The 24,343-nt window shown below is 38.4% G+C and overlaps 1 protein-coding gene across 16 annotated transcripts in view; it reads left to right on the top strand.

The window, feature by feature from the left end:
* KLHL13 (kelch like family member 13) overlaps nucleotides 1-24,343 on the top strand; it is a 389,271-nt gene that overhangs the window by 300,998 nt on the left and 63,930 nt on the right. For 9 of the 16 annotated variants that reach the window (XM_059911116.1, XM_059911114.1, XM_059911112.1 and 6 more), the window contains one exon: nucleotides 18,728-18,793. The exons of 4 other annotated variants lie outside the window; for them this stretch is intronic. In XM_059911116.1, coding sequence (XP_059767099.1) covers nucleotides 18,728-18,793 — 66 coding nt within the window. Of the gene's footprint in view, nucleotides 1-2,388; nucleotides 2,519-16,985; nucleotides 17,041-18,727; nucleotides 18,794-24,343 lie in introns of those variants that run through there. 3 more of the 16 variants (XM_059911124.1, XM_059911118.1, XM_059911126.1) reach the window with 3 other exon arrangements.

The following is a 24,343-nucleotide window of genomic DNA, read 5'->3' as shown; positions in this document are numbered from 1 at the left end:
TTTCCTTACCTGTCATAGGTTTGGAGACGCACATTCTGGTGTGAAATCTTTTAATCCCACATGTTATTTTGAAACACAAAAAGAGTGTGCTCTACAAAACCTATGCCAGAAGTTCCTCAAAAAGTTAAACATAGAATTACCATATGACCCAGAAATTCCACTCCCAGGTATACACCCAAGAGAAAGGAAAACAAGTAGTCAAACAAATATATGTACATGCGTGTTCACAGCTATTCACAAGAGCCAAAAGATGGAAACAGCTCAAATGTCCATCGATGGATGAATGGATACACAAATTGTGGTATATACATACAATGTAATATTTAGCCATAAATAGAAATGAAGTACTGATACTGTATACATTATGGATGAACCTCCAAAACATTATGCTCCGTGAAAGAAGTTTGGCACAAAGGATCACATAATGTATGATTCCATTTATGTGAAATATCAAAATAGATAAATCCATTGAGACAGAATGCATATTGGTGGTTGCCAGTGGCTGCGGACCGGGGGAAGATAAGGAGCAGCTGCTTAATGGATACGGGTTTTTATTTTGGGATGATGAAATATTTTGGGACAAGACAGAAGTTGTGGTTGCCCACCGTTCGGAATGCGCTAATTGCCACTGAATTGTTCAGTATAAAATTGTTAATTTTATGGTATGTGAATTTCACTTCAATAGAAGAAAACCCCACCTTACCCCACAGTGCGTGTGAGGTACTACGTGAGGAATAGGATGGTGTTAGTTTGTGTACAAGTAAACATTTCTTGTTTTAGGAGTTGTGTCTGTTTTCATAGTTGCCTTTTCATTGCAGTACGTTATAGCAGTTTTCCATTTGCAGTAATAAGTATAACGTTTTCCTTTTAAGGTAAATGTAAATTTTTAAAGGGTTGATTTAAAGAAAAATCAAATAATAAATGTAGGAGTGAGATGACAAATGAAGGCAATTTACAGATGACTGAGGAATAGGAAACTTTAAGAATCATTCCTATTCTGTGTTCAAGCCAATTAGTCTTTGAGTACATATTAGGTACTGGATGCTGTTCATCAAAGGTGAATAAGATGTGTTTTTGGCCTTGGATGCTGTCAGCCTAATAGGGGAGATAAGCCATGAAGGTAAATCATTTCAGGAATAGGCTGAATGTGCCAAGTGCAAAAAATGAGAACAGGCTGAGGTCAAGACTAGGTACCTGTTGGATTACCAGTACCATTGAAGAAAATACTAGAATATATAGGGAGAAAATGAACAGAGAAATTTGCTTTTGACTTTAGGAACAAGGAGCAGAAATAATTAATAAAGGCAACAGACAATGTATTCAAGCCCCTTCCTGACCGTTTTCTCTCTCAGTCCTGGGCTCCCCTTCTCCCCAACAACCCTACATTTAGAGATAGTGTGTAGAGGGCTTAGTGGTGGTCTTTGGAGCTGGGCTGCCTGGAGTCGAATTCCAGTCCCAGTGTTTACTCGTTGTATACCTCGTGGCACTTGATTTTCCTATTCCTTACTTTTCTATTCTGTAAAATGGGGATATTAATAGGACCTACATTATAAGGTCATAGTAAAGATAAGTTAAGTGGTTTACTGAGTAAAGCATTTATAACACTACTTAGCACATGGCAATTGATCAACAAATATTAGCCATTATCGTCATCTCTGGTCAGTAAGTCCTATCTGTTCTATCTCCTAAAATTTTTTTTGAATGTCCCTTCCTACTACTATAGTTTAAGACTTTATGTTGTCATAATTGCAATTATCCCTTAACTAGTTTGCCTCCCTCTCTCCTCACCATTCCCTCTGTGTCACTTGACTGCCTGACCCACCCCTGCTTATTCTTAAAAACTCAGCTCAGGTGTCACCTCTGTGGAACTTGCCCCATTCCCTGCCCAGTTAGGGCGCTCCATGTGCATTCTTGTCACCTCCACTGTCATGCATCTCGCATCGTATTGTGACTATATTTGATACTCCCTGGGCTGTGGCCACCTTTAGGGTTGTGGAGAGCTGGGCTTACTCAGGTTTGAACTTCCAGCCTAAACACAACAAAAGTAGGTGCTTATTAATTGTTTGGGGGGATGAATGAATGTTCTCTGCCTGTAGAAAGTTAGCTTTCAGTCTTTATTTCGGAGGCTGAGGTGAGTCCTGCAAGAGTTTAGAAAAGGGGGCATTTGGTTGGAGAATCCAATTAGCTTCAGAAAGGTAGAGCTTGCGACTTCCCTGGCGGTCCAGTGGTTAGGGCTCCGCACTTCCATTGTAAGGGGCACAGGTTCGATCCCTGGTTGGGGAACTAAGATCCCGCATGCAGCGCACATGAAAATAAATAAATAAATAAACAAATAAATAAATAAAAGACTAACAGTTTTTTTTGTTTGTTTGTTTGTTTTAAAAAAAGGTAGAGCTTGATTTGGAACTTAAGAACAGAGGAACAGCCACAATCCAGGCAAAGGAAATGTTTTATGAATTGAACGGATAGCGACAGAAAAAAACAGCATCTCCAAAATAGAAGAGACCACCTGCTGAGGGTGTGTGTACTGGGGGGGAGGAGTTATATGTTGAAAAATACAAGGAGTTCCCAACCTATCAATGCCATGAATTCTAAAGGTTTATTTATAGATTATTTGTTTGGACATGATACATCATATATATGATGGTGAGGTTTCTGGCACTGCCCCACGTATTGTATTTAACCTACTTAAGGAGCTGATCTAGCCCATGGGCAGTACTAGCTTGGGCTCCAGGGCCTGGGAGCAAGGGGTCCGGAAAGGCATGGTGGATTCTGGGCTGGAAGACACAGTGGTACTGGAAGTTGAGCTTGGTTGTTCTCCTATGACCCTTTCTGCACCTTTCTCTATCTCAGCTTCTCTTTCTCTATCTCTAGTCAAGTTTCTCTATCCAGGAAGGCCCCCTGCCAACTTCCTTCAATAACACCCCACCCCAGGTTGCCAGGATTCCAGCAGGCTCCCTCTCACTACCAGCCTTCCCCATTCCCTGAGGGCAGCAGCTCTCTGCTATTTGAAGAAACTTGACTGAACTCATTCACACCAAGGTGTGAAAAACTGATAGCCACCTCATCCCGGCAATTGTACTTGGTACAATTTCAGCAAACTTCTATTTAGCTTAAATGATAAAATGAACCCGTAATTGCTGGAATTTCTGGCAGTAGTACAGAGCAAACAATGAGAGAGACAGAGAGACAGAGAGAGAGAGAGGAGAGGAGAGGAGAGGTAGGCACAAGGGTTGGAGAGAAAGTTTATTGGATGGAGAGTAGGCACTGTAGGAAGAGATATTTGGGGACAAGCGAAACTTCTGCTAATTTCCCTTTCCCCTTGACCTCCCTCCCCAAAATTGTTTCTGTGTAACACTTCCGTCTGGATTCTCTTGAATCCATAGAAACTATAAATTATAATTTTTTTTAAAAAAGCTGTAACTCCCATGGCAATTCTGGGTAAAGGGGTCTGTGTTTTCCAGATATGTGCAACTCTGGGATGGCTTATAATGGGAAATAGTGTTGAATAAACAAGGTGGGGCTGGGGTTGAGGGGACCTTGAAAGTGGAGTCTACCTCCACAAAAATAAGGAGTCATGGACGCTGAGATGATGAAAGCAATAAGGTAGCCATAATTAATTCTAAATTTAGGATTAAAAAAGATGGCGAGTTAGGTTTAGTCTTGGCTGTTGCGTGATTAGTTAATACAGAATCCTATCTTTTGCTACCGATTTTTCATTGTTCTGGGACTGATTCCTTTAACTGTTAGTGTCTGTTTCCCTGGATGGCTGATTCTTCTCTGTGTCTTCTGAGCCAGTCTTTCCTTTAGGATTCAAGATCCTAGAGGCTTTTATGACTTGTATTTCCAACTAGCCCATAGGGACTTATACACTATATTTCTGTGTCCCAATGGCAAAATTCAAGTCCAGTGGTAGCAAAACACAGCTCCCTTTTATAAGACCATATTATTTTGTTTAAATAAAACCCTCCAGCCTTTCTAACCGTACCAGAGAATACAGGGAAGATAGTGGTTAATGATCCCCATCAGTGAGCCCTTACAGCTGCAGAAGCCACACCCCCTGTCCCTAACCCTATGCATGTGTTAGACTGTGTTGTGAATAGGCTCTTCCCTATGGGGAACTGCTTTGTCTTTTATTCCTTATATTGTTCATTATGTTAATATCCTTGCCATTTCTACCCCGCCAGTTGCATAAGGGGGGAGGCCAGGAAATGGGGTAAGAGAGGGATTTGAGACACTTCCTTAAGCCTAAATTATAATTTCCATATTGGAACGGAAGTTTCATAGGTCATTAATCAAATATGTATATTTTTCTCTATTTTGAAAGTTACAGGGGCTTGTTAGCATTGGTCCCTCCTGTGCCTCATTTGTGTATTTTACTAGTGACTGCTCAGCATACCCTTTGAGTTTACTACATATTGGTGATGTGCAATGGCTTGCTTGGTTGAATTCACTGTTTTATATTTTATTTTTTTGTTCAATCTAGTGCAGCAGTTATTGTCAAAATTGGATTTCGTGATTCACTCTTTCATCATCACTGGTTATGATAATTTAATAGGCTGTAACAGTCCAAAGAATATGCTTCTATCCTTTTCACTTAGCAGTCTGTAGAAATGACTGGTTTCAGGAGACACTTTCATTTTTCAGTGTTCACTGGTCTAGGTGGTGATAAACCAGTGAAATGCATTTCTTCAGTTTCTAGCTTTACAAATACTGAGAGGGCAGACAGCAGAATCAAGAAGAACTACAATTCTGAAGCCTGTGGAAGGAAAACCACATTCACAGAAAGAGAGACAAAATGAAAAGGCAGAGAACTTTGTACCAGATGAAGGAACAAGATAAAACCCAAGAAAAACAACTAAATGAAGTGGAGATAGGCAACCTTCTAGAAAAATAATTCAGAATAATGATAGTGAAGATGACCCAGGACCTCGGAAAAAGAATGGAGGCAAAGATCAAGAAGATTCAAGAAATGTTTAACAAAGACCTAGAAGAATTAAAGAACAAACAGAGATGAAAAATACAATAACTGAAATGAAAACTACACTAGAAGGAATCAATAGCAGAATAACTGAGGCAGAAGAACGGATAAGTGACCTGGAAGACAGAATGGTAGAATTCACTGCTGCAGAACAGAATAAAGAAAAAAGAATGACAAGAAATGAAGACAGCCTAAGAGACCTCTGGGACAACATTAAACGCAACAACATTCGCATTATAGGGGTCCCAGAAGGAGAAGAGAGAGAGAAAGGACCAGAGAAAATATTTGAAGAGATTATAGTCAAAAACTTCCCTAACATGGGAAAGGAAATAGCCACCCAAGTCCAGGAAGCACAGAGAGTCCCATACAGGATAAACCCAAGGAGAAACACGCCCAGACACATAGTAATCAAATTGGCAAAAATTAAAGACAAAGAAAAATTATTGAAAGCAGCAAGGGAAAAATGACAAATAACATACAAGGGAACTCCCATAAGGTTAAGAGCTGATTTCTCAGCAGAAACTCTACAAGCCAGAAGGGAGTGTCATGATATACTTAAAGTGATGAAAGGGAAGAACCTACAACCAAAATTACTCTACCCGGCAAGGATCTCATCCAGATTCGATGGAGAAATCAAAAGCTTTACAGACAAGCAAAAGCTAAGAGAATTCAGCACCACCAAACCAGCTCTACAACAAATGCTAAAGGAACTTCTCTAGTGGGAAACACAAGAGAAGAAAAGGACCTACAAAAACAAGCCGATAACAATTAAGAAAATGGTAATAGGAACATACATATCGATAATCACCTTTAACATGAATGGATTAAATGCTCCAACCAAAACACACAGGCTCACCGAATGGATACAAAACCAAGACCCATATATATGCTGTCTACAAGAGACTCACTTCAGACCTAGGGACACATACAGACTGAAAGTGAGGGGATGGAAAAAGATATTCCATGGAAATGGAAATCAAAAAGATGGAGTAGCAATACTCATATCAGATAAAATAGACTTTAAAATGAAGAATGTTATAAGAGACAAGGAAGGACACTACATAATGATCAAGGGATCAATCCAAGAAGAAGATATCACAATTATAAATATATATTCACCCAACATAGGAGCACTTCAATACATAACGCAACTGCTAACGGCTCTAAAAGAGGAAATCGACAGTAACACAATAATAGCAGGGGATTTTAACACCTCACTTACACCAATGGACAGATCATCCAAACAGAAAATTAATAAGGAAACACAAGCTTAAATGACACAATAGACCAGATAGATTTAATTGATATATATAGGACATTCCATCCAAAAACAGCAGATTACACTTTCTTCTCAAGGGCACATGGAACATTCTCCAGGATAGACACATCTTGGGTCACAAATCAAGCCTCAGTAAATTAAGAACATTGAACTCATATCAAGCATCTTTTCTGACCACAATGCTATGAGATTAGAAATCAATTACAGGGGGAAAAAAACGTAAAAATCACAAACAGATGGAGGCTAAACAATACGTTACTAAATCACCAAGAGATCACTGAAGAAATCAACGAGGAAATCAAAAAATACCTAGAGAGAAATGACAACAAAAACATGACGATCCAAAACCTATGAGATTCAGCAAAAGCAGTTCTAAGAGGGAAGATTATAGCTATACAAGCCTACCTCAAGAAACAAGAAAAATCTCAAATAAACAATCTAGCCTTACACCTAAAGGAACTAGAGAAAGAAGAACAAACAAAACCCAAAGTTAGTAGAAGGAAAGAAATCATAAAGATCAGAGCAGAAATAAATGAAATAGAAACAAAGAAAACAAGAGCAAAGATCAATAAAACTAAAAGCTGGTTCTTTGAGAAGATAAACAAAATTGATAAACCATTAGCCAGACTCATCAAGAAAAAGAGGGAGAGGACTCAAATCAATAAAATCAGAAATGAAAAAGGAGAAGTTACAACAGACACCGCAGAAATACAAAGCATCCTAAGAGACTACTACAAGCAACTCTATGCCAGTAAAATGGACAACCTGGAAGAAATGGACAAATTCTTAGAAATGGACAAATTCTTGGAAGGTATAACCTTCCAAGACTGAACCAGGAAGAAATAGAAAATATGAACAGACCAATCACAAGTAATGAAATTGAAACTGTGATTAAAAATCTTCCAACAAACAAAAGTCCAGGACCAGATGGCTTCACAGGTGAATTCTATCAAACATTTAGAGAAGAGCTAACACCCATCCTCTCAAACTCTTCCAAACAATTGCAGAGGAAGGAACACTCCCAAACTCATTCTATGAGGCCACCATCCCCCTGATACCATAACCAGACAAAGATACTACAGAAGAAGAAAATTACAGACCAGTATCACTGATGAATATAGATGCAAAAATCCTCAACAGAATACTAGCAAACAGAATCCAACAACACAGTAAAAGGATCATACACCATGATCAAGTAGAATTTATCCCAGGGATGCAAGGATTCTTCAATATACACAAATCAATCAATGTGATACACCATATTAACAAATTGAAGAAGAAAAACCATATGATCATCTCAGTAGATGCAGAGAAAGCTTTTGACAAAATTCAACACCCATTTTGATAAAAACTCTCCAGAAAGTGGGCATAGAGGGAACCTACCTCAACATAATAAAGGCTATATACGAGAAACCCACAGCAAACATAATTCTCAATGGTGAAAAACTGAAAGCATTTCCTCTAAGATCAGGAACAAGACAAGGATGTCCACTCTCACCACTATTATTCAACATAGTTTTGGAAGTCCTAGCCACAGCAATCAGAGAAGAAAAAGAAATAAAAGGAATCCAAATTGGAAAAGAAGTAAGACTGTCACTGTTTGCAGATTACATGATACTATACATACAGAATCCTAAAGATGCCACCAGAAACCTACTAGAGCTAATCAATGAATTTGCTAAAGTAGCAGGATACAAAATTAATGCACAGAAATCTCTTGCATTCCTATACACTAATGATGAAAAATGTGAAAGAGAAATTAAGGAAATACTCCCAATTTCCATTGCAACAAAAAGAATAAAATACCTAGGAATAAACCTACCTTGGGAGACAAAAGACCTATATGCAGAAAACTATAAGACACTGATGAAAGAAATTAAAGATGATACAAACAGATGGAGAGATATACCATGTTCTTGGATTGGAAGAATCAATATTATGAAAATGACTATACTACCCAAAGCAATCTACAGATTGAATGCAATCCCTATCAACTTACCAATGGCATTTTTTACAGTACTAGGAGAAAAACTCTTTAAATTTGTATGGAGACACAAAAGACCCCGAATAGCCAAAGCAGTCTTGAGGGAAAAAAACGGAGCTGGAGGAATCAGACTCCCTGACTTCAGACTATACTACAAAGCTACAGTAATCAAGATAATATGGTACTGGCACAAAAACAGAGATATAGATCAATGGAACAGGATAGAAAGCCCAGAGATAAACCCACACAACTCTGGTCAACTAATTTATGACAAAGGAGGCAAGGATATACAATGGAGAAAAGACAGTCTCTTCAATAAGTGGTGCTGGGAAAACTGGACAGCTACATGTAAAAGAATGAAATTAGAACACTCCCTAACACCATACACAAAAATAAACTCAAAATGGATTAGAGACCTAAATGTAAGACTGGACACTATAAAACTCTTAGAGGAAAACATAGGAAGAACACTCTTTGACATAAATCACAGCAAGATCTTTTTTGACCCACCTCCTAGAGTAATGGAAATAAAAACAAAAATAAACAAATGGGACCTGAGGAAACTTAAAAGCTTTTGTAAAGCAAAGGAAACTACAAACAAGAGGAAAAGACAACCCTCAGGTGGGAGAAAATATTTACAAACAAATCAATAGACAAAGGATTAATCTCCAAAATATATAAACAGGTCATGCAGCTCAATATTAAAAAAAACAAACAACCCAATCCAAAAATGGGCAGAAGACCTAAATAGACATTTCTTCAAAGAAGACATACAGATGGCCAAGAGCCACATGAAAAGCTGCTCAACATCACTAATTATTAGAGAAATGCAAATCAAAACTACTATGATGAATCACCTCACACTTCTTAGAATGGCCATCATCAGAAAATCTACAAAAAACAAATGCTGGAGAGGGTGTGGAGAAAAGGGAACCCTCTTGCACTGTTGGTGGGAATGTAAATTGATACAGCCACTATGGAGAACAGTATAGAGGTTCCTTAAAAAACTAAAAATAGAATTACCATACAAACCAGCAGTCCCATTACTGGGCATATACCCAGAGAAAACCATAATTCAGAAAGACCCATGCACCCCAATGTTCATTACAGCAGTATTTACAATAACCAGGTCATGGAAGCACCCTAAATGCCCATCGACAGACGAATGGATAAAGAAGATGTGGTACCTATATACAATGGAATATTACTCAGCCATAAAAAAGAATGAAATTGGGTCATTTGTAGAGACGTGGATGGATCTAGAGACTGTCATACAGAGTGAAGTAAGTCAGAAAGAGAAAAACAAATATTGTATATTAACACATATATGTGGAGCCTAGAAAAATGGTACAGATGAACCGGTTTGCAGGGCAGAAATAGAGACACAGATGTAGAGAACGAACATATGGACACGAAGGGGGGAGAGTGCCGGGGGTGGGTGGTGTGATGAATTGGGAGATTGGGATTGACATGTATACACTAATATGTATAAAATGGATAACTAATAAGAACCTGCTGTATAAAAAATAAATAAAATAAAATTCAAAAAAAAAATACTGTCTTGACTTAGACAAAAGATAATTGACATTTCCTTTCCTTATTGTAGCTGTTTCCTTTGCTCAGTTCAGTTATTGAGCCATTCAACTCTCCATCCATCTGTCAAGTGAAGAAAAATACACAACCTAAAAGTTATGAGTTATGTTTTATTCAGGGACCTCACTAAGGACCTCTCCCAGAGGCCTGGGAGACAGCCTCTCAGAGAGCTCTGAGGAACTGTTCCAAAGAGGTAAGGGAGGAGCCAGGATATACAGGAGTTTTTGCTGAAAAAAAAAAAAAAAGCATGTAGCTGGACATCAAAAGATTACTGCTAATCACAAAAGACAAAAATCTCAAGTTAATGATTTTAGTGCTTTTCTATGTATGGGAAGATGTAAGAGTCTGGACTCATTGAAATTATTCTTTAGATATGTATCTTAATCCATCCTGAATTCCCCTCAGGTTACACTGACAGGGCGCCCGCAGCAGCTGATGGCTTGATGGAAGGCAACATTCCTTGGATGCCACCAAACCAATATTCTGTTGAGTCCAAAGAGAGAGAGTGCCGCAGTATCATTTAAAGAGCAACAATGAAGGACTTCCCTGGTGGTAGAGTGGTTGGGAATCCACCTGCCAATGCAGGAGACACGGGTTCAAGCCCTGTTCTGGGAAGATCCCACATGCCGTGGAGCAACTAAGCCCGCGCGCCACAACTACTGAGCCTGCGCTCTAGAGCCTGCAAGCCACAACTACTGAGCCCGCGTGCCACAAGTACGGAAGCCCGGGTGCCCAGAGCCCATGCTCCGCAACAAGAGAAGCCACCGCAATGAGAAGCCCGCACACCGCAACGAAGAGTAGCCCCCGCTCACCTGGACTAGAGAAAGCCCACGTGCAGCAAGGAAGACCCAATGCAGCCAAAAATAAAAAAATTCAAAATAAAAAAGAATTAAATTGACATGTGACGGATTAATAGGAGAAAGTCAAATTTAATTTTGTAGGTATGAGAACCCCACATACATGAGAGGTTCAAAGATAGAAAGGTAAAATGACATATATATGCCATCCTGAGCTAGGGAATGGGATAGGGGCCTGGGGCTTCCAAGGACGGGAGGGTAATTCACAGAACTATAAGAGCAGATGTTGGGTAATTAGGTGTTTGCCCTGACGTACACTGGGCCACTCAGATAAAATTTATCTCTGGTAATAACTTATTATGGAAAAGACCCCCAATTTAAATTCTTCTGGGTAGTTAAGGGAGGGGCAAACGTTTCTCTTGAGCCTGCAGAATCTTGATTGCCTTTAGCTCAAAATAATCCTCATACAAATGTGGTACATTTTGGGGAGGCTCGTTCTAAACACCTTTAGAAGGATAAGACTCTTTAATGATTTCTTGCTTAATTATCATCTGAAAACAATGCTTAGTTTTAGAGGAGAGAAGAACTTACCTCTGCTGACTTGATTTCACTAAAATTGCCTCCTATAATTGGGTTACTATATGTGACAGGCACTGAGTAAGGTGTAATAAAAACATAAGAAAGACCCAACCACCACTCTCAGGAGTTTATAGTCTAGTGTATTGTTTATAGAAACAGTTATAATCCAAGGTGACAGGAGCTATAATATTCGAAGTGCCATGGGAGTTTACAAAACCTAGCACCAGGGTCTGCTAAGGATGTGAGGGAAGGTTTCATGGAAGGAGGTATGGTTGGACACTTAAGTATGAGTAGAAATTGGCTTTGGTAGACAAGGAGGGCAGGGGATTCCAAGTGGAGAGAATATCATATGTAAGGCCACTGGAGTGTGAGAGAGTATGGCACATTTGAGGTCTATTGCAAGAAATTGCTAATTGAGGGACATAAGAGAGCTCTGCGAATTGGCATTGGGAAGGTATTTCTGCCATAGGTGTACGTGGATCGTTCTGCACCTTTAATCATATAGCATCCTATATCTTCATGGCCTATTCTTTCCGTCCTGTGGCCATTTACTTCCTCATGATCAGTGTGAGAAGACCCCTTTTTCCCCTTTTTGGTGATGTTTAGGAGTCATGTTTGTCTCTTTTCCCCCTAAAATAAATATTAGTACAGTACAGAGGTGACTAGTGAACGCTGAATTAGATGTCAGGGGACCTAAATTCGTGTTTTCCAGTTCTCTTAGCAGCTATGTCACTTGAGCCAAGTCATTTAATAAGTGTCTCTTCACTAGGAAAATGGGGATGTTAACATCTGCACTGCCTACCTCAGGGTCGGGGTGAAAATTAAGAAAATTAAGAGGTATTGGGACTTCCCTGGTGGTCCAGTGGTTAGGACTCCGCGCTTTCACAGCAGGGGCCATGGGTTCCATACCTAGTCAGGGAACTAAGATCCCGCATCCTGCATGCCACGCGGTGCCACCAAAAAAAAATAAAAATAAATAAAAATTTTAAAATTAAGAGGTATAATAAACTTTTTAACTTGGAATTCTGTTGTGTGAGGCTCACTTAACACTTAAAACAAGTAAAGTACTTTGTGGAGTATCTAGATAGGAAAATTAGGTTGAATAGTTATTGACAAGTGGAAATATTCTTACTTCCTTATTAACTCCGTATGTCTGCCCTTCTGACTGTGGAATGTCATTTAGCTTGTGTCTATGTTTCCAAACTTAACATGATAAAATTTCTTCCTTCCCAATCGTCTACCATGTGTAACTTAGCTTCTTTCCAATTCTCACTATAGCTATTAAATAGTAATGAATTTAAGACTTAGGTTGGTAAGCTATGAGTTGTTATATTTTATCATCAACCTTGAATAATTGACACCTCTTAGGTAGTTTGAATTACTCATGACTTAGCCTCAATCATTTGTGTTACCATATAGTGGTATGACCTGAGTTTTGTTACATTTTAGGAATATATAAGACGGTTATGACTCATTCAACTAGGAATGGGAGGTTTTGAAACAGTGGCCTTCTACTCCCTTTGCCGTTTTTCCCAAGCCAATGACAGTGCAGGCAGAGTTATTAGTAACAGAAAAGGAGACTTCCATTCATTTTCTTCCTTTTGACCCCACCTTTCCCATGAGATAGAGTGGCCATACTACTGGAATCTAATAATTCACCTGAAATATACACTTCTGGGCTATAGAGATATGAGCAATTGCTCCCAATATAAATACCCCTGGCCATCCCCTCTTTAGATCAATGTTTCTGAAAATATACCATCTAAGAATATTTCCACACAACAGAAAACTCTATAAACCATCCAACTCATCCTGCTGTAAGAAGGAGGATGAAAGAAGAAAGGAGAAGAGTACTGCTATACATGAGATGACACGATGATGATGCTATTTTAAATAGAATGGAAGTGAATTATTTATACTTGATTAATATAGACCCTATCATCAAAAATAATGTCCACTTACTGTGGACTACCAGGAGGTAGTTATTACCCTCTTTTCTCCTTTTACAACTTCTAGATGAACTACTTCATGTGAATTTGAATAAAACACCTGTTCTAGTTCAAAGCTAATATAAAATGATTATTGCTTTTTTTTCCTGCCAGGTCTGAGGGAAATACTCTAGCAATTGTTTTGTTTTCCACAAAGCTAAATGTTGAAATGGTCTGGCTTATTCTCTCTTTGTTTTAAAATCTATGGTACCGGACTTCCCTGGTGGCGCAGTGGTTAAGAATCCGCCTGCCAGTGAAGGGGACACGGGTTCGAGCCCTGGTCCGGGAAGGTCCCACATGCCGCGGAGCACCTAAGCCTGTGCGCCACAACTACTGAGCCTGCGCTCTAGAGCCCCTGAGCCCCAACTACTGAGCCCACGTGCCACAACTGCTGAAGCCCACGCACCTTAGAGCCTGCACGCTGCAACTACTGAGCCCATGTGCCGTAACTACTGAAGCTCACGCACTCTAGGGCCTGTGAGCCGCGACTACTGAGCCCATGTGCTGCAACTACTGGAGCCTGCGTGCCTAGAGCCCATGCTCTGCAACAAGAGAAGCCACCGCAATGAGAAGCCCGTGCACCACAATGAAGAGTAGCCCCCGCTCGCCACAACTGGAGAAAGCCCGCACGCAACAACAAAGACCCAATGCAGCCAAAAATAAATAAATAAAAATAAATAAAATCTATGGTACCTTTGATACCTAGTTTTAAAACATTCTTCCAAAGACCCAGTGGATTAAATCATTTTTATGTCCCCTAAATATTGCCCTTTTTTTGAAGATTTCTTGAGAAAAGTGTGGCACACATCCAAAATCACATTCTTCCATTTTTTTCTGTATTTGAATTTTTTCCTTACAAGTTAGTGGAAAGGAAAAGTGGTCAGTTTTTGCACTCAATAAACAAGAAAGAAGGTGAAGATAGCTTTTATCTAGGGCATTTTTAAGTCGTTGAGAGAATATTTTCAAGTTTTAACTACTTTTTGAAATTATTGGCAGAATCCTCTTAACCCACTTTAACATAAAGTGGTTGAAGAAGATGAAAAGATTTTTTATTGGCAAATGAAAGAAAGCACCATGGTTTTTGCATCATTGCATAAATGTAAGAAATTATGTATACATAAAAAGGATGAGAGAAAGCTGAATGCTAAATGCCAACTTCAACGAGAGGTTGTCTGACTGTTTGACACTGAGCATAATGGGGTGTGGTTCCACAGCAAGAGAACACTAAATATTTACACCCCAGCACACGTTTCTCTGGTAAAGCTTCTTATCCTAGATTAATCCCCCAGCTAACACTATTATCCCTTTTTTAACACACACCCTTCTTACGCTTGGATTTTCTCCCTTAATACTTCATGAAATTCTAAACCTTCTGGATCCAATCCCCTGTCCTCACTCTCCCATCTATTTCTGTGGTCTTCATGAATTCTTTTTGTTTATGGTATGGACCTTCAGGTGAATTCTCTTGTTTTACTGCAAGTAGTAAAGCAACAATCACAGCCCCCCCGCCCCAACTCTTTTCTTCCAACGATCACAGCTCCATCATTTAGCTCTTCTCTTGGTATCCATTTCTTATCAATTCTCTGGAGGTTTTGAACCAGAGCTGTGATATATACAGCCAACAATGTTGCATAGTAATGCAGAGTTACTGCCCAATCCAGATCTAGTTCTCTTACATCCATATTCTTTTCTTTTTATGCTTGAGAGTGGTGAAGAAAGTTAGTGAGGTTAGTGTGTACTGTGAAGTCTGGGGAGGTTTACTTTCTTAGGCCACTTACCCTCATGCTCTGGCTTTTGCCTTAGTGTCTTTTCCTTGCCATCTTGCTTCACTTTATAAAGTGTCAGAAAAGTTTCTTGAACACTGTGTGCATTATGTGCATTAGGAAGAATGCATAGTATGGTCCATGTGATGGAGGAACATTTATAAACTGTACACTCAGATTACCGTGGAAGACATCACAGAAAAGAATGCAATTTGAGTTGGGTCTAGAAGGATGAATGGAGTTTAGAAAAGTGGATCGGGGAAGGGATTTCTTGCAGGAGGACCTCTGGAGCAAAGGAGAGGAAGAACAAAGCAAGCTTGTGAGGTATAGAATGGGAAGTTGGTGTTAGGAGATAACTAGGCTGTGAATTGGAAGAGTAGGTTGGCCAGCTTGCCGTGAGTTTTGCGTGTTGGGCGTAGTTGTTTAATTCCTTGAGTGATCCACTCTTTCAAGAAATGGCTTCCGGGCTTCCCTGGTGGCGCAGTGGTTGAGAATCTGCCTGCCAATGCAGGGGACACGGGTTCGAGCCCTGGTCTGGGAAGATCCCACATGCCGTGGAGCAACTGGGCCCGTGAGCCACGACTACTGAGCCTGCGCGTCTGGAGCCTGTGCTCCGCAACAAGAGAGGCCGCGATAATGAGAGGCCCGCGCACCGCGATGAGGAGTGGCCCCCGCTCGCCGCAACTAGAGAAAGCCCTTGTACAGAAACGAAGACCCAACACAGCCATAAATAAATAAATAAATAAATAAATAAATAAATAAATAAATAAATAAATAAATAAATAAATAAATAAATAAATAAATAAATAAATAAATAAATAAATAAATAAATAAGAGTTTAAAAGAAATGGCTTCTCATAGCTCATAGGATAAAATCCAAACGTCTTTGCTGGCACGTAAGGTCTTCTGTGATATGGTTCTGTATATCTTAAAATCCATTCCCCTCAACACCAGGTTCCTGAAACTCCTTCCATTTGTACTGAAGACTTTCCCGATTCTCCCAACATGTTGTAATCCTCAAACCTCTGTGTGTCTGCACAGACTGTTTTTTTCTGGAGTCCACCTGGTGAATGCCTCATTCTTCAGCCTCAGTTGCAGCACTAATTTCATTGTTCCTCTGCTGCTGTAGAATCCTGGGCTTATGCTGCTAAAACTTCTACACCATATTTTGTGCTGTCAGAGTACATGTTTGCTTCCCTCACTCAACTAGAAGCTTCCTGAAAGCACGGGATTGTGTCTTATTCACCATGTCATCCATATCCCCTAACAGAGTACCTACCTAACATGTAGCAAGTTCTTGACAAATATTTGTTGAATAAAATATTTTCTGCACATTTAATTTACACCATGTATAGTTGTATTTTAAGAGAGTCATCTAGAAGCAATGTGATTGCTAGATTAAAGATGGGAGATGCAAAGAGACCAGTTATATACATTTTTTTGGAAATAGTTCATTGGTTAAAAAACAAACAAAGAAACAGTAGGGGTTAGATTCCTGGAAAATTGATGAAGAACAAAGGATAGGAGTTATTGGTTGGCTACTAGGGACTGGGAGAGGGAAGAGTTAAAGATAATAAAGATTTAAGGTAATATGACAAATATCAGGACAGTGACCCTTGAAAAAATAAGATAGACATGTTTGGTTTTTTTTTTCTCAGTCAGATCTCCTGGTGTTAGTACTTGTCTCACCCCACCTCTGCTCTGAAGATGAGCGCACTGTTCTTGTTCAGTTTACTGTAACTAAGCTCGAGATTCATGTGGTTCTGATCTTCATATCTGATCAGGAGTTAAGATAAGAAATGTAAATAGTTCAACCACGCTGACTACAATTTCCTATCGAGGGAAGGTGTGCAGTGCATAGGTTTTGAATACATAAAGCTTGTTTCTGCTTTTGGGAGCCACAGCTGTGAAGTGTTATACCAGGCAGATGCACTGGGGTGCGCTACTATGTAGAGGAGCCTAGCTATGCATCACAGCTCTCAACTTTAAAACTCCAGAGAATTTGATGAGAGAGGGATCCACAAGAACATGACAAATGATGAGAGTTCAAACCTTAAGAGAAAAATGGGCTTATTGGTAAGAGAACTTCTTTTTCTTTATTTACTGCTGTTACTTATTCATTAAAATGGCAAGCCTGTTGTTTTCATATGTGGCTGTGAAACGGTGTTCAAAAATCAATTTTTATATGTATTGTAGAATTCAGGAGACATATTGGTAACCATGGAAAAATCATAGGAAGCATGTGTAAAGCTTGATTTTTAAAAAAAAATCACTAGGGAAATTTTACTTTATTTCAGACTATGGTATAGATTTATTTATATAGCTTAAATGTGATACAGGTTAAGAAATATGTATTTTTTTTAAAAGTTAAAATAAAGAATAGTGACTTGTGTGAAGATACATAATTTCACTCAGTTACCAGAAGGTGGCACACCAGATTCTTCTTAAATACACAAAAGAAAGGAATAATATTAATAGGAATATAAAATAATCTGTATTTAAAGATACTTTAATATATTTTTAAGCCAAAAAATATATAATTGTTATTTGCTTGGTGAGGTTTATTGCTAAGATATGACAAATATGAATTTAACCCATTGTAGCTTTTTATGATTCAAAGATAATTTTTATGTGTATAGTAAAAGTAGACTTTGAAATAGTATTGCCACTAAGGAGAAGCTATTTTGAATTTATCATTTAAAAAAAAAATAAAATACTTGCTACCTACCTTTTGCATAACAAGTCATTAGATGTAGAATAACATTCTGGATAAGGTTTCTGCCAAGGTCTTTTTAAAGATACTATTAGACTATGACTTTGATTTAGTTGTGACTTTAATAATGCAATAGTGCTTGTGAGATGACCCAGAAAAATACCAAATCTGTTTTTTTTGAAGAAAAAGTTAGACAAAGGTAGTGCTTAGTAATGTTTACTTTCTCTAAGCTAATAGCAACATAAATGAAATAAATGTAAATAAATTGAATTTTGTGTTAGAGCTCCTCAAACACCTGCCAGCATACTTTAATGTTTTAAGCGTGTTGACAGCATATACTGCAGTGCTTCTGTAGTAGTCTCTATTTTTAAAACTGCATTCCTGAGGCAGTACCAGAAGTGTGTCTGTTCATCGTTGCCTTTTGTATTAGCCCAAAGGAGTTAGGTATATGACAGAACTTCACAAAAACAAAATCTTCTCGTTCGGAAACAATACGTCTATTTATATGTTTTTATTAATTACAAGCAGTATGAAAATAAGAAAATGTAGTAAATGAACCTAGAAGAACATTAGCCATCTGTTCTCTGAAAGCTTGTGCCATTTGCTTTCTGGTTTTTATGGCAAAACAGTATATCAGCAAAGAATTAAACTTTAGGCTTAAAAAACTAGAAAATGACAAAGCATTCCAAGGCTGAGTATATATTTACTGGAAAAGTGTTTCCTTGTGTCCAGATTTGTCTAGTTTAGTCTTTTAGATCAGCTGCCAATAAATGTTGTATTCAATGTCAATCTTTATTCCAGACTTTCTGAAACATTAAGAGAGCGTCTAAAAACAAATAGAATCTTATGGTTTGCTAGTCAAGGGTTTTTTAAAAAGTTAATTCACATATTTTTAAATTGTTCTGTGTGGTCTTAACTGTTCAGGATTTATAAATATGGTTTATTAATTTACAGCTAAAATATTTGCAGAGTATGCTTTGAAAATTTTGAACTACATACAATAAAGCCACAATTAACCAGATTTTTTTTTTTTTTGAACTCCCCTTTCAGGAGACGGAGGCAATTATCTTTAAAACAAGCCGATTTCAAGGATATATTCAAAAAATCAACTTCAGGGTATGTCTAAGGGTCTGCATTTTCTTCTACCTTTTTGTCAATGAGAATTTATTTTCATAAAAAAGACCCTGAGGTACTAGAAGCCATTCAGTCATCAAAGAAACTTTCAATAACGTCTAGGGTACTGTGTTTATTAAGACAAAGAAATTATTTCATCAAAGAAATACCACACATCATTGTATTGTGCTTTATATTTTCCAATGTGCTTTCACAAACACAAGTTCAGTTGGTTCTCATCACACTGCTGTGAGTCTGGCATCTTCCCTATTTTACGGATGAGGAGGATAACACGAGAGGTTACAAGTTTGTGGCAGAGCTACAAGCAGACCACAGGTGCCCAGCCCTGTCCTCTTCGGCACCCTTCCTCATTGAAAAAGTTTAAAACAAGTCTTTAACTTCTACCCTGTATTGCACAGTCAGTGTAACTCATACTACCTCTGTTTCCTAATTGCTGTACTTCACAATTTCCCACTTTGCATGTGTCTGTTTGTCTGCCTCCAAATCTGTCCGCCAGCTGGAGACCTTGCTTTCAGACTCTCCCAGACCTGGAAGGGTCTGGAGAGTGGGAGGGCAAGATAATAGCCATGGACAGTGGGGACAGACAACGATTGGTGAGCGGCCAATGCTGATACGCTGAGGAAGGCCAGGCACTGAGACAGAAAACAGAACCTCATTCTGACTCGGGTCATCTTGAGTGGGGGTGGGCCACCTTGACTTTTAAAGCAGGTTTCTCCAAATTGAGTAGACCAGACACGAAAATCAGCTGGAGTCCTTGTTTAAAATACAGATCACTGCTTCTCACTTCCAGACTTCTACATGTTCAGTATTCAGCCCAGATGATTCTTAGGCATGCTAAAGTTGGAGAGCATCTGCCTTCAAGGTATAGGACGTTTTGGATGGACCTACAGTCTGCCATACAGAGTGAAGTAGGTCCGAAAGAGAAATATATCGTATATTAACGCATATATATGGAATCTAAAATTTTTTTTAAAATGGTTCTGAAGAACCTAGGGGCAGGACAGGAATAAAGACGCGGACGTGGAGAATGGACTTGAGGACACGGGGCGGGGGAAGGGTAAGCTGGGACGAAGTGAGAGAGCGGCATGGACATATGTACACTACCAAATGTAAACTAGATAGCTAGTGGGAAGCAGCCGCATAGCACAGGGAGATCAGCTCGGTGCTTTGTGACCGCCTAGAGGGGTGGGATAGGGAGGGTGGGAGGGAGACGCAAGAGGGAGGGGATATGGGGATGTATGTATACGTATAGCTGATTCACTTTGTTATACAGCAGAAGCTAACACAACATTGTAAAGCAACTGTACTCCAATAAAGATGTTAAAAAAAAAAAAAAGGTATAGGACTTTTCTCTTGGTAGCATCCAAGTTCCGTGTCGAGGCCTATGGGGGCGGGAGCCAGGCAGGGGTGAGGAATGACAGCTGTTGCTTGCACACCTTGCTGTATATCTCCGTTGGAGGCATATCGCAATAGGTGTTGTGCATTATGGTGACTGCGAGGTATTTTAAATAGGTTTGTGTTCGTTTTAGACTCGAGGAAGATAAAGAGCAGAAAGATTGCCCCCACAAGGTGAAAAACAAGTGACTTTTGATATTTTTAAGAGTTAACCTATCCCAGTTGTTTTCAATTTAATTTTTAATTTTTTAAAACACTAGGCTATCTAGGATTCTGGATGGTTAAGGCTTAACGGTAGCAATAGATTTATGCTTACTCATGTTTCATATGTGAATATGCAGTCGGCCCGATTAGATTTTAAGGGATTTGTGGCTGGGGAACATGTGTTCTGTTGTATACTTGTAACATCTAGCAAAGTCATGACTTCTCGGTACTCACTGATGATTGAGCGAATTCAGCTCGCACGTCTTCTCTACAGGTTTTGGTCTTGGCATAGTGAGTGGATTGATTTTGGTGTTTGTGGAGTTCAAGGAGTCTATCTTACACTGTCAGGGACGGCTAATATACTACAGAGGCCTCAGTATAAACAAATGCATTTTAGTTGACAAATGCGAAAACGTGGTCCTAATTAATCAATTGGCTAATGCTTGTTCCCTGTTTAGAGTATCAGTTTAAGCTCGATCTTGCTGCTTCTTCACCCTTTTTGGAATACAAGTTATGTTGTTCTGTGCTTTACAGATCTGAATTTCAAAAACTGTTGACTCTGGAAATCCCTAAACACAAATATTTTTGTTTACTGGCTGGACAGCATCAAACAAAATGGCCAGACCCTGTAGTGGAAGACTCATAAAAATGCTCAAAAGTGTCTCTGACTTACGTCAAGCTGAATAAGGAATGAATGAATAAATATATGCTAGCTAAAGATATATTTTACTCAAGTGTTGTATACCTTCAGAATTCCATGAGAAATAACTGATTATTGAAAACATATATTTGATTTTGAAGACGTGAAGTGGTTCTGAACTACTGGTTGAAGTAGACAGACTTAGAAAGACAGTGAGGAACCCCAAATTTAAATCGCATCTAGCTAAAACCTACGGTCAGCCTAGAAGATGAATTCTGTTTTCCTGAATTCTGTTTTCCATTCCCTCATGTCAGAATTGCATTTACTTTACTTAGTAATACAATATGAGATAGAGGAAAAGAAAGGATTTCCCCCACTGGACAACCATTGCATCCAAGTAATGAAGTTAGACATAAATCTAAAATAATGCTGTTGTTAGTTTGTAACGCATGAACACTTTATATAACATGAGTTAATGATGTCTTCCATCATAGGATTTTCATAATTGCTAAATATGTTTTTGAGGCATAGCAATTTTTAATTGCACACTAGCTTCTGTAATTTAGACTTACTACCATATATTTGGCATCTTGCAGTATAAATGTTTCTATACCTCCCTCCCTGCCTTTCTTTTAAGAAAAAAGTCTTTAGGGAGTTCCCTGGTAGCCTAGTTGTTAGGATTCTGGGCTTTCACTGCCGTGGCCCAGGTTCAACCCCAGGTCGGGGAACTGAGATCCCGCAAGCTACGCGACGCAGCCAAAAAAAAAAAAAACAAACAAACAATCTTTAGAACTTATGATTACCCATGAGAAGAACTCTAAATTAGAAAATGAGAAGGATCTCAAAATACTCATGAAAATACAGGTATTGAACTGTTTGCTAAGTCTCTTTAATACCACCATAGTAGGCAGATATCGTAACTAAATTATACCTTTAAGAAAACTATTGGTCCCCATGTTATGGCAGTGGGTCACAAGGTTGAAGTTTGAAGTTGAGCCTTTTTTGGACTTTAAGATATTCTCATTCATTATATAGCTAAAACCCTTTATTTTTAAACAATAATAGTTTACATAGATATATGTATAGGAAATTTGAAGTTTTAATGATTAGGCCTGGGAAATGGTAAAAACAAAATTAAAGCAATTGCATATAAAGGGCCTTCTTCATGGAAAATTTAAGTAGTGTGGTGTAATCTCAATGAGTCATTAGGATTAGCTTTTCACGAAAGTGTTTGCTTCTGGTTAGCAAAATATTATTGTGATTACCCTAAGTATTTGTAACCAAGATTTACAAATACTCAGGGAGAAGAGGTGGAACAATTTAGGTAATCACCTAGATCTCATTTTTGCCTGTAACATTTATGGTGCGCATGTGAATGTTATAATAACTCTTTAGATAAAAGGATATAAATATGATTTTTTCAAGATAGTAGTATTATTTCATTAATTTTAATTGGGATATTGAGGAAAATGTCTTATTCTAAAGGTCTTTCAGCAACTCAGATTTTTGTAAAAAATATAGGTATTACTGAAAGAATGTATAACATAGGAAATGTTGAATTTCTTTAACTGGCATGCTTTTGAGACTTAGGTATGTGATGTGCTTATTATTTTAAAAAGTTTTTCAACCATTATAGGTAAACATTATTAGAAATTATTTACTCTTATCAACATAGTTCATAATTTACAAAAATTAAGATTGTAATATTGCTTATTACTTTGTCTTCATGCACAGTTTATAGTGTTGCTTCTATAGTTGATGCCACAAAGTAGTGAAACTATTTGAAAAGCTTTATATGCATATAATTTTTAGTCAGTAGAGCCATATTCTTAACTTTTCTTTCAGTAACACTGCACATTTTAAATACATTTTTATTTTGATAAGTTTGCAGGTTTAATGTACAAGCACATCAGAAACTCTAACAATAGTTTGGCTATTTTATTTACCAAATGTAATTTAAGGAGATACTTAGGAAGTTGTTGAGAGACAACTAAACAGATAAATTATTATTATTTGAGGTGAGAGCAGAGATTTTTCCTTAGAGCAATCCATCATCACTATCAGTGACGCCTTTATTTTATTTAAGAAAGTATGTATTCTGGGTGATTTTCTTCAACATATGCTTATTTTTAACAAGACAATGTGTATATTTAATTTTTTTTCATTTTAAGGACTTTATAGCCTAAAATTATCAAATTAACAGATGGATATTCCTTTTACTTTGAACTCTGCTTTTAGTAATAGCAGAATCAATAACAGCATTTTTAAAACTTTTCAGGATATATCCTGGCTTCAGTACACAGTTCTTGTTTAATCACTACCCTGCTTATAAAAATCTCGCTTTCAATCTACTCAACAAATACTTACTGAGTGCTTTCCCATGTGCCAGGAATAGTGATCAATTAGGAAGATAAAGATTCAGGGATTCCTTCTTGAAGGAGGAGCACGAGTTTGGGGAGGGCGTCTCAGGCAAGGTAGCAAAGCTGGAGCACGGGGGTGTCCTAACAGCAGGCCTCTTATTGGAGCACTGGATACATTATCCCTATTTGATGATCATAAACTGTCTCTGTAAATGGCTTTTTCAACAATTTAAAAATGGTAATGCAAAATCAGGTATATAGATAGTATGTATGTAAAAATCATTGATTTCCACCATTACCCCTCCCAATACAGCCACTTTGATTTGGGGTTTAAGGCATTTTTTAATACATGGGAATACTTAAGAATTAATTTAGGTTATGCATGTCAAAGATGTATGAAGACTTACTTGGGCATATGGATTTGGGAATCATGTGAATGAAGAACTCAAGGGTAGCCCCCCCCCAACAAAAAAAAAGCCATACAGGATATAGATACTGCAGAAAACAAAAGGAAGAAGGAAGGGCAAGGACTTCTGAATTTCCCATTCAGTGCAAATCCTTTTTTCAGCGTAGTGAGATTAAGGGTAGTCAGAATCTGTGGGTCATTGGGTCCCCAACAGCTGGATCTCTCTTGTTGCCTGCTCAGTCCTTTCTACACCAACTCCCATCTTAGCCTCATAACCTCATTCATCTGACCCCCGGTTATAAAAGGTGCTACATAAACATCAGGAACCACTACCATTCTGGCTTTCCATTCTCCCTCCAGCCAGTCCATTACCTTCCTCACCCTTACTTTTTTTCTCCTTTGTTCCCCTTACCTTATCAGCTTACTAGCTGCTCTTATTGCTATTCTATACCTGACTCCCCCAAAACAAACAAAGAAACAAACAAACGTTTAGTACCCATATTTTCCTTTGGAAATGTTAAAGATCG

This window comes from Balaenoptera ricei, chromosome X (genome assembly GCF_028023285.1).
Source record: "Balaenoptera ricei isolate mBalRic1 chromosome X, mBalRic1.hap2, whole genome shotgun sequence".
Lineage (NCBI taxonomy): Eukaryota > Metazoa > Chordata > Mammalia > Artiodactyla > Balaenopteridae > Balaenoptera > Balaenoptera ricei.
The sequence above is the reverse complement of the archived record's forward strand: the minus strand, read 5'-3'. Positions and strand labels throughout refer to the sequence as shown.